Source organism: Pseudopodoces humilis, chromosome 20, assembly GCF_049639895.1.
Source record: "Pseudopodoces humilis isolate 2021_Gansu_Grassland_sample_001 chromosome 20, ASM4963989v1, whole genome shotgun sequence".
NCBI lineage: Eukaryota > Metazoa > Chordata > Aves > Passeriformes > Paridae > Pseudopodoces > Pseudopodoces humilis.
Window position 1 is genome coordinate 917,118 of NC_142219.1, and position 15,862 is coordinate 932,979.

The window sequence follows — 15,862 nt, forward strand, 5'->3', positions numbered from 1 at the left end:
GCAGCCATCACAATCATTGCTCAGTAAAATGCACAAGAGAAACCAGCTGCTCTGAATCCCAGCAGGTAACAATGCAAACCACCATTTGTCACTCAGCATCACAGGGTTTAAAGGGTTAAAAAAGTCAGTGAAATCCTGCTAAACCTCCAGAATGCTTGAGCCTTTTACAGACACAAACAGAGCCTGACAAAATATTCCCTTCTGTGACTGTGAGGAAACTTCAGCCCAGCCTGAGCACCCAGCCAGAACAATGGGTGGCAAAATTTGTTTGCAGCTTCAATGGCATTAATTAGCACACATGCAAATCAAGCTAACAGCCACGGGACAGCAAGATAAAAAGTTATTTTGAAGTGAATGATCTTTTCTTTTGTCTTCCATCAATATTGCATGTAACAGCAAAACAGTTTTCTCAGCAAGTGAAACCATCAAATGTTGCTTTGATTGGAATGCTGTGTTATTCCCAGCATTGTAAATATATGTAAATATTCAGTGACGTTTCCTGCAATGAATAAAAGAGCTCCTGCCAAACTTGGAGACGTTAAAAGAATGCACTGAGTGACAAAACAAGAATATTCAAATGGCCACTCCTTACCTGAGAAAACTTCTACTAAATACAGAGGGTCCTTGACTCTTCGGAGCCCACACACCAGAAGAAACAGATGTAAACTGTCTGTGTCTGTGGGAATGTCTGCAACAAAGAATTGTAAAAGTAATTCATTAATGCTGATAAAAAAGCTGAACAGTCCAAGTGGTTCTGTGAATGAGCTTGTACAGTGGTAAAAGCAGTAAAAGAGTGGATTATGAAAAATTATTCCTTGTTTCTTGCTCTTGCATCAATCCTCAGACTGAGGATTTAAATCATTTTATATTTGTGTTTATTTCCAGAGGCAGTGAATGTGCAGGACTTGCAGTAAAGTCTGGTGTTCCTGGACACCAGAACCAGCTGTGAGGGCGCTGAGCAGCTCTGGGTGGCTCTCAGCGGTTTTAATCCTAAAAAAGAATAACTTTGCATCCATTTAATAACTCCCCCCCTATTTCCAGGTGTGGGATTTGGTTATTCAGGCGTAGAGCTCTCTGACACTTTCTGTAAAGATCAGGAAATGCCCCACAGTTCTCAATCCCTGCGTGCCAGCACTGCTACAGAACAAAATACAAGTTCCATTATTTATTTTACACTTACTGCTAAAACACAGATGAAAAATAACTCGGGGGAGAAAAAGCCTCAGCATGGGAACTTTTGAAAATCTCTTCCACATACACAGCAACAACTCATGTCTGCAGGCTTCCATGGGAAAAGGAGGATGCTGCATTCCCCTGGGCTCTGTGGCAGGACCATTAACTCAGGACATTCTGTTCAGGGCTCACCTCGAGATGAGCTTTGCTAAAACGTGCTTGTGATAAAACACAACCCAAACCTGCAGACTGAACTCAAACAACAAGTTAATAAACACTGGAGGGCTTGGAGTGTTCACATTTGATTTGCTGCACTGAACCAATCGGTTTGGTGTCCTTCAGTTCAGCCCCTTCTGCAGCTCCTGGATTACCCAACACTGCTCTGCTGCAGGGTCAGAAATGTGCTTTTAAAGTTTAAGAGCAGCTCAGGAACATTGAGATTCTCCCTGTCACAGGGTTCATTACTGAGTCTGTTTCATTCAACTTAAAACAACCCTGAGTTGTCACAAGGGGCTGCAGCAGATATGGTAAATAACATTTTACTGCTTATTGGACCAAGAAATAATTGGCAGTTTATAATACACAAACATTTGGGTTGGAAAAGCCATTCTTGTGGTGCAGTGGGCCATTAACACTGCGTGGTCTCAGACATGCAGCAGTGCTCTGCACACAAAACAAACTATTAAAAAGCATTACCAAAATTCAGACTTCACTGCTGCTGTCCCATGGGGCACAAACACCCATTTGGAATTATGGACTCCCCCTTACTGATGCTGAGCTCTGGCTATTTGGAAACAAAACGTGGAGTTAGTGCTGAAAGTCACACAGGAGGAGGAAACCAGGTTTTCCTCTTCTCACACGGAGACCATAGAATTACCGCACTCTCAAAATAACTGCCCTTTTTTATGTCTTACCAGCTTTTTGTTTCTATCTTACAGCTTTCAGACTTTTATTAGGTAAGGGTTTAAAGCCCTATTAGTCCAGTTCTGTGCAGCCCTGGCTGCCATTCTGCTCCCTGAGCCCAAAGAGAAAGAGGGAGCTGCTCCCACAGCCATTCAGACTTTTCCATTCTAAGGCACCTGTCCCAAGAATCTCATCAATTACAGCCCAATTGCTACCGTGGAATGACCTAAAGTAATTCTCATTAATGCAAACAGCTCACTCAGCTGAGCTGTCTCACTTTGGAAAGACACATTGCTCACAGCAGACTCTGCCCCTGGTGCAGCTCCCAGAGCCCACCTGGCTCAGGATGCTCTGTGCTCTCTGAACCAGCAGCTGTGGCTGCAGCCTGCATCCCACATGGATCTGACCTTGGCAGGAAGGGCTGCTCCAACAGGATTTGTCTCTGTGCAGTGGATGAGGATCTGCTGTAGATTTATTTCGTTGTCTGCAGTGGATCTCAGCCATCCCCCAGCTCATTTTCACAGGCAGCCTTTCCCCCTGGATCCACCCAGAGCTCTGTGTGCCCACGTGAGACCGAGCTCCAGCAGCACCTGTGTGCCCTGCTCACCTTCTGCCCAGCCCTGGAATGCTGAAATTCCCTCCTGGTGCTCTCTGCAGCCCTGCTGGGAAAATCCCACCCAACAAACACCATTTGTCCCTGCAAGCAACAATTTCAGGAGGCTCTGTCCTCTCTGAGAGCATCTGAAGAGCAAAGGCTGCCCTCCCAGCCACAGCTGGCTGAGAGCTGCCCTTTGGAAAAGACATTTTTACTTTTTCCTTCAGCTTGAACAAGACTTCAGTATGTGAGTTTTTGCTACCATTCTGCCTTTTGCAGATGTAATAAGATGCTACCAGCTCGTGTGATTGTGAAATGGAAACACATCAGCATGGCACAATCAAGTGATTTTCTCTTTCAGTACATTCCCTGTGCCACTATCTTGTTTGAATGACAGGCAAACACCCAAATAACAAAAAAATCCTTCAGTCCCTTTCTCCCCATTTCTGCTAGTGACACAAAAGCAAAGATCTCCAGCAGCACGCTGTGCTTTCACTATCTCTTCCCTCATGTATCTTCCTGTTTGCCTGACAAAGAAACACAAAATGGAAAGATTTGTACATAAACCCTGGCAATTAAAAAATAAAATTAAATAAAGACTGCATGGCACGTGTTTTCCAGCCATCCCTCAAGATCCACTCTACACTAAACACAAGTGAAGCCCAGGCACAACAACATCTCTGTAACCAACACCTCTGTCAGTGTCAGAAGAATTGTTTGGAGTCAGTGTGGCTGTGAACAAAAGCTGTCAGGGTTTGTCTGTGGCTCTGCTCTGCTCTCTTGGCTTTCCCTGGGACAAACAGCTGGCACAGCCAGGAGCAGGGATGGACAGGAGTGAGAGTGGTCACTGCTGTGTCCCCAGGAGCAGGGATGGACAGGGAATGGTCACTGCTGTGTCCCCAGGAGCAGGGATGGACACAGATGAGCTGCAGGAGCTGGGGCACAGCCCTGCTGAGCAGAGGGATACTGCAGTGCAGAACAGGAGGGCATTGCCACAGGAGAACTGGCATTGCCACAGGAGAACTGCTCATCACATCAACAATTTCACTGCTGCCACAGGAACACAACCATGGGAGCACTCGGGGAGGAAAAGCCCTCCAAGGTCCCAGGTCCAGCCATCACCCCACGGCCACCAGCCACATCTGCACATCCCTCCAGTCCCTCAGGGTGCAGAAATTCTCCCAATTTCCAATGTAACCCTGCCCTGGCACCACCTGAGGCCATTTCCTCCTCACTGGAGAGAGCAGGGCTGTGACACACTGAGAGTTTACACCTGGGCCATTATAAAATCCTGCACAGCACCACACCAACACAGACAGCAAACACAAAAGCCTGAATAATTTCTGAAGCTTCAGCAGGGACCTCGTTTTTCTAAGAAAGGCAGGAATAAGTACAAGTGTTATCTAAAGAGATTTTGAAAGTGTAGATTCATTTAACTCCATCCCTCCAGGTACTATCAGGAAAAAAAATGCAGCAGTCATAGGTGCACAATAAAAATAAATGTATTACTGCAAATCTTTAATCTTACTGAAAGCTGCAGGCCTGGAAGTGAATGAGTAATACCAAGCATTAGCTTGCTCAGAGGTAAAGAAGAAGATTTAAAAATTAATTTTCCAACCCCTGATTTCAAGTTCACTGTTGTGCTCTACAGACCTTTAGAGAACAACACCAAGTCCACATTATTTGGGCTTATTCATCCATTTCTGGTTTTGTTCAGAAACAAAATGTTAGCCACGATGAGATGGGGAGGGGAAATCACCTTATTTTCTTTTCTGGTCACTTTGAACCACAGCAGGTCTTTTCATTTATCCATTTCTATTTCATTTATCCACCTCCTGAGCACCTGAAAGCATTGACTGCTCTCCTCAAGAGGGACATCCATAGGTTTATAGATGAGATTTCAGTCTTTTAAGACAACGATTTTATTTTCTTGAGCATGAAAATGGATAAATTTGTCCAACTGCAGCACAAACCTTTGACACTCCAAATCTTTCAATTCATAGCTTTTCTTGAGTTTTTCTCCCTGCACACTGAGGAAATGCCTTCCCTTGGCCCCTGTGGTCCCTTGGCACTGGAGTTTGGGTTTGTGTCTGTGCTGGCTCAGCCCAAGGTGCTCAGCCTGGGGTGGAGGGGTCCTGCTGCAGCTCCCCTGCCCATCCTGACTCCAAACGGGGCTCAAATCCCTGCTGACACACAAATGCCATCAGAGACCCAACCAGCCTTGATTTCAGCAATGCACCTGCAGATCTCAAACATTTCTGTATGAAAGGTTCTGCATTTCACTTCACAAAGCAGCTCAAGGGGCAGTGCAGGCAGTAACTTTACCCCAAGTGTTCACACCCAGCAGTGAGGATCTGCTGGGGCTGCTGATGTTTGTGGAGGCAGAGAAGGTCAATGAACCTGGAAACTTCCAGGGACAGGCCACTAATCCAGGAAAACTAGACTGCAAAATTCTCAGTCAATTCTTCTCCCATTTCTCATTATTTTTTAACAGATCAGACAACAATAAAGCTCTGTGTTTTTGGATCAGTTTGGGAACTCAGTTTATCGCTGCCATCATACAATTTTTACCGTGGGCAGCTGTCTGAGTGCACTTTTACTGTTCAGTTTTTCTTATCCAGGTCCCTCCTTCCAGCTCAGCTTTAGGAAAATCTAATGCCTCTGTAAAACCCTGCCTGTGTCATGACAGGTTATGTAAACTTCTCAAGCTCAGAGAACAGCCGTGCTATGAAGCAGAAATTACATGAGAGCTGAAAAATCAAACTACAAAAGCATCCAGCATCTTTTGGTGTGCAATAAGCACGTGAGCCTGTGGTTGCAGGCCACCTCCCAGGAAAGCAGCTCTGAGTCCTGTCTGCTGGCTGAACACACATTTCTCAGTGAATCATGCAGACTTTGTTAGTTATCTGCATCTTCTCATCACATGGTGTTTATTAGGGTCTGTATCTTCCAAGCTCCAGCCCCATTCCAGTGAAATCAAAAGGAGCTTTGTATCCTGGAATGATGACATCAAGTCTGTGATCACAAACAGCTCTGCCCCAGCCCTGAGCTCTTAGAGGAGATCAGTCTCAGGTTTCTCATTTATTTAAACTGTCTTGTCATTTTCTGTCAGTCAATTCACAGCAAAGGCTGAACCCTTGCTGACTCTCTCAAGTCTATAGATAGGGCTTCTAAAATTGCTTTAACCAAGCTGATTGTGCTCTATATAGATCCCTGCAATGTAAGGTCAGAGAAAAACAGTTTGATCATCTGGTCTGATCTCCAGGCTGACACAGGCAGCAAAACTTCCTGAAATAGGCTGGGTTACCCAACAGGCTGAAAATGTTGTGTTCCTGGAGCCTGTGCTGAGATCTGCACTCGCTTCAGCCTTTTGGTTTGGCTGCTGCTGCTCACAGTCTCTCATGCACAGAAGGCAAACTGTGAAGTTGACTGTGAACCACAATGCAGAAGAACTCTAAAAGCCCCTGGTTTTTAAGATTTAGCCAGTGAATGCTGGTTAGCCAGCCCCTGGAGCTACTGCAGCTACAGCAACAACCCCACGCCATCACCTCCACAACTCTCAGCTCTGCTGCTGAGACTATGAAAAAACACTAATTCCAGGATTTTTGCACTGAGATTGTACTGCACCCATAATAGTAACAACAAAAACCTTTCACAGCACTGCTTCCATTTGTGTTATTCGATTTATTACTATTATATTCTATTCCTGTGTAATTCTGTTTACATTAGCACCCAAGCTATCAAATGGGATGTACAAAAAAAGCTGGGATTCCTTAGTTTGGTTTAGTACCAATCAAATTTGGGGGCTGGAAGTCTCCCACCATAAAATGCATTTAGTGCATTCTGCCACTCACTTAAAGCTCTTTTTGAAGCTGTTACATTGATTTAAAGAGGCTGTTTATGTACTGGTGTCATATTCAAAGTGAGCAAATGTTTCCTCTGACCGAAAAGAACATCAGTACAAAGAATATTGGTAGGAAGTCTGTTCTGTGGGAAAAAGTCAGGAAGCATTCTGAAGATTCTGTTTCACTGAGAGAATAACCTGACACCCTGACCACTGAGGATGTGTGACAGCAATGCCTCGAGTGCATTAAAACCTGCACTGCAGGGCGTGGCTCCTCCTGTGCAGCCTGAATTTATCAAACATTCAGGGGTTCTGCTAAAAACACAGCCAGGGCTTAACTGGAGAAATATTTCTCCCCCAAAAAATCATTAACGCCTTCAGACATGGAACAGAGCTAAATGAAAAAAGCCTTAAAAAGAAGATGAGAAATGCCAGGAGCTGAAGGAGACCGGGCAGCTTGGTCTGCATTACAGCTCAGGCTCTTTCCAAGCACACATTGTGCAAGGCCACACTGCCAAAACCTTCTGAGCAAAACTGCCTCCTGCTTCTCAGAGTTTCCTTCTGTTTGCTCCACACTCAGTAGAATTTTAAACGCTTTGGAACTGCAAATGCCCAGAAAAAAAAAAGCAATTCGCTGGGAACTCCTAATTAGTCCCTGGACAGCACAAAGGTACAGCCAAAAACCTGATTCCATGTGCAGTACTGAAAGAAGTGGAAATTGTAGGCTGCCACCAGAGATGGACATAGGCACAGGGAAGAGAAGGCAAGTGAGATGAAACATTCATAAAAACAATACTGAATAATCTGGTGCCAGTTTTCAAGTTATTATTTAATAAGGCACAGATGTTAGAGTCACATTTTAGTTTGCTTTTCCTGTACATTATGAATTATTTTGCACTTTTGCATTAGTACACATTAGGCAAAAAACTGTTTCTAATATATTAGAAATTCACTTTAGGGGGAGCTTCCCCCTCCTCAATCTGTTGACTACTCATTTAATCACAAAATGGTTGGACAAGAGATCAAATCAACACTCAGGCTGTGCTAGCAAGTGACAAATCATTTCACTTCAGAAAATTATTAATCTTAGTGGCACTGTGCTTGTGGGCTGTGATTTACTGAAAACAAAATAACCTCACAATGCTCAATTTAAAATTGACACTGGCTTTGACTAATGGCACGCATTTCCTGATGTGATAATGCCATTGACTGCTGAGGATTCATTTGTAGCATAGGGAACAGCTGGAGTATCAGAGATCAGGCTGATGGATGTAAAACTGAACCGTTTTTACCAGGGTAAAATGCCTATAAATCATTCTTTTGGGGGAAATGAAGTGACTGCAGCGTTGCCACGATCAGGTGACTCGGAATTGGGTCCCCTGCCCTACCTGCCACAGGTGCCAGCAGAGCCAGGCTCTGGCTCATCAGCAGATAATCCAGCAGCAGCACACGGCTCTGCTCAGCAGGAGCAATCCATCCTCTCCTCCTGCTCCCCTCTGCAGGCAGCCCTGGCTTGTGTCACCCACAGCGTGCTCAGGGCTGCTGCTGTGCCCTGAATGAACCTCTGGGGACACTGGGGACACCCTGGGGACACCCTGGGGACACCCTGGGGACACCCTGGGGACACCCTGGGGACACTGTCCCGCAGGCTGGGATCACCTCTGCTGCAGCCAGGCCAGGAACCAGTCTGGGCACTTGCTGAGCCAGACTCATCTGACTGACATTCTGCCATCTTCCATATCATTAAAACACTTTTTTACATAATTCAACTCTGATTCTGTGTTTCTTTCATCCTTTCCACCTATTAGGAATAAACACAGGGGAAAAAAATGAGTTTTACCTGCATTTTGTAGAAATCTGTACCAGTCAAATGTTTTGCTGGGTGTAGTCTTAATTCCTGTGTAAAAAATAAAAGAGACTCCCATGTTTAATGTCCCCTGGATGGCTGAGCTGTGCTTCCTGAAGGAATAAAATAAAAATAAAATTAAAATAAAATAAAATAAAAATAAAAATAAAATAAAAAATAAAAATAAATAAAAATAAAATAAAATAATAAAATAAAAATAATAAAATAAAATAAAATAATAAAATAAAAATAATAAAATAAAAAAAATAAAATAAAAAATAAAATAAAAAATAAAAATAAAATAAATAAAATAAATAAAATAAATAAAATAAAATAAATAAAATAAAATAAAATCTCCACACACAGCTACCAACACATGAAACACAGAAATCAAATGTCTTCATCACTATTTCAAAGCTCTCACCTTGACTCTGGACATATATTTTCTTCCTAGCATCTGGCTTTAAAGAGAAAGAAGGAAAATAACTTTCAGAGTTCAACATAAAAATATTGATCTTCCAAAAAAATAAAAGCACAATAAAGAGTAACAAAACACATCAGTGTGATTTTCTTTTGACTATTAAAAATCAAAACAACCTACTAGCTACATTAAGTAACTCCAGAAGTCAACAATGTAATTTACATTTCCTATGTCCATTTACGGTACCAATGAATCAATTTTGCAATTAACACAATTACCAAGTTAGTGCAATTACCTTTTTTAGTTTGGCTCTGTAACCTTTCTCATGACCATTATCCTATTTTCCTGGAATAAAACAAATTTCAACTGTCTAGCTGAAAATCAGCTCTAGTTCCCAAAAAGCTGTTGGTCTTGAAAGACTGGTTTTGAAAATCCAGTTTACATTTATCCATAATACAATTTATAAATGTACCAGTTTCAGAAACTGCTGTCAAATATAGAGGCTTGCCTAGACAGGAAAACTGGTGCCTGGTAGTTATTGCAGAACATTCACAAATAAAAATTGCAAAATAAATTACTTTAAAATAGCTGTAGTAAAAGAGGTAATTACTACACTTCCAAAATCACTCCTGAAGTGCTGCTCTGCTAGTTATTTAATTTGGGTGATTAAAGAAGCAATTTCCTATTTCAATATCTTTCTATTACTCCAACTGTGGATTTGTGGAATACTTTTTTTTTTTAAATGAAAAGAAAATCAATTCAGAAACAAACTTCCAAGCTTGAACCAGTCAGCTCAGAAAATAGGAAGCCACAGAAGTGATTTTTCTTTTTAACTTGCGGAGATTTTGGTTTTCCCCCTCGTTCCTTTGTGGCTGCCCCTCAGTCCCCTGCCCCAGCACCGCAGTTACTAAAAATGAGCTGGGAAAAGAAACTGGAAGAAAAGAGGTGACTTGAAAAGTCATCTCCAAGCAGCTCACAGATGGGAAGGAGGTGGTTTGTGAGAATCAGAGTGAACAATGTCACCAAAACGACCCCAAAAAAGCAGCAAATCCACTTGGGAATGATCTGGGGGAAGCAGCCCTGTGCTCCAGCGGGAGCCTGAGCACATTCCATGAAGTTTATCCTCCTTGGGCTTTTGTGTTCAAAGGATTAAAAAACAATAAAAATGGTTTAATGCATTATTCCATCACACTTCTCTGACCAACATTTGAATTACACAAAGCATGGACCCCAAAGGGCTCAGGGGGTCAATCCAATCCTGGCAGGGCTTGGATCATCAGGGAGGAAACAGGAATACTGGGGGACAGGGCATGGAGATGTACTTACACTCTAGATCCATTTTCTCTTCCTTCTGCCTGATTTTAAATGGGCTTGAGCAGAATGGCAAATGGAATTTTGTGCTGCCAACACTGGCTTGGGTAATTCTTCTGCACTGGTTTGAAATAAAACACTGACCACGAGCACAAGATCTTTTACAGGGCTTCAAACTCAGGTGGAATACAGATTGTTACAAGGGCTGGACTACATGTTTCATAATTAAGGGTAATTTATCCAATGTAATAGAAAAGAATTTGTTGGAAGAGGCAGCCTTTGAGTACAGTGCAACTGCTTACATGTTTGTAATTTAAATTCTTACCTGCCTACCCTAACTAACTACATCAGAGGAATAAGGCAGCTCCCAGCAGTGTGAGCTAATGGGTAAAAATCATTAATATCCCACGAGCTGTGTAAGGGAGGATGAGCTCGTGTTCCTCACTGCTTGGAACCAAATTTGTGACATTGGCTCTCAGCCTTTACACAGAGACCCAGCAGAACAGGAACTCCAACCCTCAGCATTTCAGCAGGTGGGATTCCAGTTTAGGATGTGACAGATCTGCCTCCAATTCCCTGTCTGCCACAGACCTCCAAAACACTGAATTGGTGTCACAGGCCCCGAGCACAAAGGTGTTTAAGTAAAATCAGAGTCTGGTACTTAAAAGTATTTGAGGTGCTGATTTTAAAATGATTTCAAAGCTCAATTTTGTTTCTTCTCCTTACACTCTGTCACTTTTGTCCTTTTTTTTGCTTAATATCTCTGACAGAAGCTGTGCCCTTTCACATTTACCCATTGTGAAGTTCATTGTAGTAACTCTTAAAATCAAATTACATCTGTAAAATAAAATACCAAATCCCATGTCTGCTCATGTATCCTTTCAATGCAAATAGATTTTAAAAATCAATTTATGTTGAAATAAGGTATTGTATATCCTACTGCTGTGTTGTGCAAGCTCCACTCTCAGTGATTATTTTTCAGGCAAGAGTGCATTAATGATTATACCTTGATGCAGATCAGAACTGAAGGGGTACCAAGCATTTTGTTCCACCTTGCATTAATTGTTCAGCTTCATCTGATTTTCCTGGGGTGAGTGGAGCCAACAGCTCGCTGCAAGAGGAGCTCCTGCCTTGCTGCTTTCATCCCAAATGGTTCCTGCTCACCCCTCCCTGCATTTCAGCAAATCCAATTCACCTCAGGAAGTTCATTCTGTTTCCAGAGTTGACAAAACAAGTATTTTCAAATTACACTTCCAAATTCTTTATTATAACTAATGCTGTCTGGAGGAATTTTGTAAATGTGAAGTTTAGTAAGTGATGCAAAAAGAAACAATTTGGCATCAGGGGAGACTGGGTAACAAGGAGTGATTTGTTTTAAATGTGACAGAGAAACATTTCCTAAACTGTTCTGCTCTCTCTTCTAACGCTGAGCAGCTTTCAGTGCCAGACTGAAGCCCATCAACACAAAAAAGGAAAAGCAGGACTGGTCAGAGTGAAGGCTACTGCAATTCTCCAGCCCTGTTTGGGATCTGCTCCCAGCACAAAACCTACCCACTCTGCTGCTGCCAGCTCCTTCATTTCCACCGAGAAAGCCACTGCAAACCTGGGGAAACCGACAAAAATAGTTGGGATCATCTGCTTAAAGTGTTTTAACATAAAAAAAAAGCACTTCAGATAAAATCTTGATAAGAACTAAGATCAGAGGCTTATAAACCTGATCCCAGATGAAAGACAGAAAGCTGGCTTTCCTCTTGCTTCAGCAGAAAATCGTGCTTAAACCCACGGCAGCTCCCCAGGCCTTGCAACTCCGAGCTCCTGGGAAGGTGAAGTGAGGATTTCTCTGAGCAAGAGCAACCCCAAATAACGGGGACAGTTCAGCCAGGTTAATGCACAGAGCTGCAGCAGGAATCCTGAGCTCCTGCCCCACTGCAGAGCCCTTCTGACACCACAACACAGCCCAGGAGGGAGCTGAGCTGCTCTGCTTCCATGCTCTGACAATTCCAGTGCCACTGCCTGCAACAGAGCTCAATGCAAATGAAGATTTTAAACCTTTCCCCATGTCCTCCCCTTGTTTCTCACAGCTGTCAGTGAGTAACAGAGCTGGGACTCTTGGGGCAATGTGTGCCCTGGACTGTCCCTGTGCAGAGCACAGCAACGAGAGGAACAGTTCCAGTTCTGGGAGTCCCATCACAGCCAACAAAAGGAAAAATTCCCAGTTCTGGGAGTCCCATCACAGCCAACAAAAGGAACAATTCCCAGTTCTGGGAGTCCCATCACAGCCAACAAAAGGAACAGTTCCAGTTCTGGGAGTCCCATCACAGCCAACAAAAGGAACAATTCCCAGTTCTGGGAGTCCCATCACAGCCAACAAAAGGAACAGTTCCAGTTCTGGGAGACCCAGCACAGCCAACAAAAGGCTGACTTCTACACACACCTGATAAAGGAGTTATTCCAGCTGGGACCTAGGTGTAACAGCAGGAAGGCTGTGAGATGTTTTCATCAGTTAATAAAGATCCCCTGTTCAGAGGGGATCTCAAGAACAGCCTGGATTTTAATGTGGCTTTTAAGTTGTAATGGAACACAAAAATGTGCTTTGGATGCTCTCAAATGGAACTTCAGTGTTGGCTGGACCCTCAAATGGGGCCATTTCTGGAGACCCTCAGTCCTGTGGAAAAGGATGTTTGGATGCCTCTTCACTCTGCCTGGCCAAACTCCTTTCTTTAATTCCTTCTGGAGACACTGAATGTAAAACAGAGGCTGTCACACATTGCACTGATGATTCAGTGCTGCCTTTTCATGTAATTTCTGAAATGTTTCTGTCCTGGGCCAACCCTCTGACACCTTAAAGGTTTGAGATAAACCACCACAGTCACAACCAGGACAGCATTTCTCCACTGGAGGGGTTATGTCATAATTTGGGGACATGAAATCACAATAATTCATTAGAATTCCCATAAATTATAATTATAACCCCTACTTTTGTTTGCCAAACAAGCTCTATTCCCCTACGTTTGTTTTGTAGGATCTGTTTTATGGCACTCCAATGAATTTCATACACACAACTTGACAGCTTTAAGGTTATTAAAGCCTTTGCAAATGCTTGTTTTGTCAAGTTGCACATGCTCCCTTCCCAGATTTTGCAATTATCCTTTCAATACATCACATTAACAAGCATAAAAAGATGTTGCTTCTAAGTCTACAAAATACTGTTCAATTGGAAAAAAAAAATACCCTAGAGGAGTACAAGCACCATTTAGAGGAATTTGATTAAAAATGAAACACTCATAAAGCTAGAAAGTGTTCAATAGTTTGTTTTATGGAATGTGGTGGGATATTGTACTGGACAAGTAATCTACAATTCATGATGCTTTCTGCTTAGAGCCCTGCAATCAATAAAGAAAAGAAAAAAATCAATGTTTCTTTTAATAACTCTGCAATGAATAACAGCAGTGATGCTGCTGGAGAAGAGGCACATTCAGGATAACTTCTGGAAAACTGAGACACTTTTCCTGTAGCAGAGAAAATATTGTAAACTGCATAAGGATGGAGTGATACATTGTGAAATACCACAGATAATTCAAGCTATTGAGGTATACTTCAGGTTCCCAACTCAGTATCATTAAAAAGCATTCAGTAAAGCACAGTTTTTGTATTAGCTGTATTTGTGACAGACGATATTTTAAACAGAGATGGAGCAAATGGACACACTCAGAGATTGTTTTTATGTATTTCTCACTTTGCCCAGTGCTGAAATTTATCTGACACATTAGATAGCTTCTTGTTTTCCTTCAGACCTGTTTAAAGAATAAATTCTGATTATTTGATAACAAAAGTGAACAAGTACATAAATTTTTCCCTGAGTGGGACCCTTAAGCTGCTTCCAACTCCGAGTCACACTGAGACAGGAGAACATGCCCTAATGATTTTCCAATGAGCAGTGATTAAGAGCTGTCTTTAAAACCTGTTTGCTTCCCACATTTTACAGGGGATTACAGACAGAGCAGCACAGCTCTGCCAGTGTTCAGTGAGCCAATAACAGCTGGAAAACAGAGTGGTGTCAGCAAGGGTGAAACAGGAGAGAGATTCTGCTGCAGATTCTGCCTGAGCCAAAACCCACCCTGCTCCTTGCAACAAGAATCCTCCCCCAGCACGGCCTCAAACACTGCTCCAGTCAACAAACCTTTGGATCAGGCAGGAGAAAACCTCTTTTCAAAACTATGAAAAATGCTCAGAAGTCTTTTGGGTAATTTCCTCTGGTTTGTGATCATTCTACATTTGATATCTGTCACTAGAACTTTCCAGACTTTAAAACACCCTGAAAATTCTCCCTTGTCATTTCACCTAAACACTGAGAGAATTTGCTTAAAGGCTTTGTTTCAGTCTCTGCCTCTCTGCTCATGGATCCAGGGAAAGGACCACGATAGGGGGAGAAAAAATAAAAGGAAAAAAAATCTGTTTGTACTTGAGGGATGTGCTTTTCAGCCAGGCATTCTGTCCATGAGCTGTGTGAGGAACAGAGCAAACACAACACAGACTGCACACAGACACTTTTCTGATCCAACTGAATCTGATCCCCATCACTGAATCACAAACTAATCACAAACTAATCACAAACTAATCACAAACTAATCACAAACTAATCACAAACTAATCACAAAAAATATGTAAAGATCACAAGGATTTCAACAAGTCCAGCCTTCCTCTGCTGCCCTACACATCTTCCAGTGATTCCAAGTGTGTCTGGAAAACTTCCTAAAAGATCTGCCACACACAAATGCAATTTCCTGTGATAAATCTTTCCCCCGTGCTCTTACCTGGCTTCCTGCAGCACTGCTCCCATCACCTGGCACTTCTCTCTGCATTTGATATCTTCATTTACATCTGTCCCACCAAAGATGATTCCAAAAGGAATTCTGCTCCCTGCAAAGCAATGGCTGCAATGAGAATTTTCCCAGCGTGTCCACGTAAGGGCCAGGAGTGAAAAAGCACATTGATAATACTGAATCACCTCTGTGAGCAGAACTCTTGGAAAAGGAAACCTGGAGAAACTTGAATTTTAATTTTTTTTAGCACTGAAACCCCCCCAGAGTAACTCTGAACTTTCACAGGACACCAAACCAAATGGGAAACCAAGTATTTCGATAAGGATAGAACACCTACCATAGATTTTACATTTGCATTTGAAAGTTAAGTGAGCTGTAAGACCAGGATTTATTAGCATTGCTAATTTCCTCATTACTAAATGAGAGAGCAAGCAAAAAGAACGAAAGACTAATTACCATGCTGGCTACTTGGAGAATTTCCTTGGCATTTGTTGATATTCCACTCTAATGTTTGCAGGTGAAGGGAATTAATGTGCACTATCAAAACACCACTGCCTCTAATCTTCAAGAGACAGACTGTCTGTAATACATTATAAAATATGTATCACCTCTTTAATAAATTTAAAAAGTAAATAATTCTGATGTTATCTTTTACGTGTGTTGATCATGTAAACAGAATTTCCAGGATGAGGCCAAACAGATCAATAGTGTGGCAGCAATGGCAGTGTGAGGGTAATCATTGAATTTCTAAATCTCCCAGGAGCCAGGAATCACTCTGAATCCTCCCAAACACTTCTTTCCTCCCAAAAGTCTGCTGAGATGATCACAGTCAAAGAGTAAAAGCTTTTGCAATCTTACTGCTACTGTCCTAGCTTTCAGAGATTTTTGGTTTATTTTTCTTTCATTCACTGCAGATACTTTTTAGAACAGTGTAACTGATTTATAT

General features: G+C 42.4%; 1 protein-coding gene across 1 annotated transcript in view; it reads right to left on the reverse strand.

The window, feature by feature from the left end:
• Nucleotides 1–15,862, reverse strand: part of GLT1D1 (glycosyltransferase 1 domain containing 1) — a 44,896-nt gene that overhangs the window by 16,849 nt on the left and 12,185 nt on the right. The window contains exons 3-7 of the mRNA XM_088065232.1: nt 14,908–15,013; nt 11,645–11,696; nt 8,786–8,822; nt 8,356–8,412; nt 593–688 (exon numbers count right to left, since the gene is read on the reverse strand). Of these exons, the coding sequence (XP_087921358.1) occupies nt 593–688; nt 8,356–8,412; nt 8,786–8,822; nt 11,645–11,696; nt 14,908–15,013 (348 nt within the window). The remainder of the gene's footprint in view (nt 1–592; nt 689–8,355; nt 8,413–8,785; nt 8,823–11,644; nt 11,697–14,907; nt 15,014–15,862) is intronic.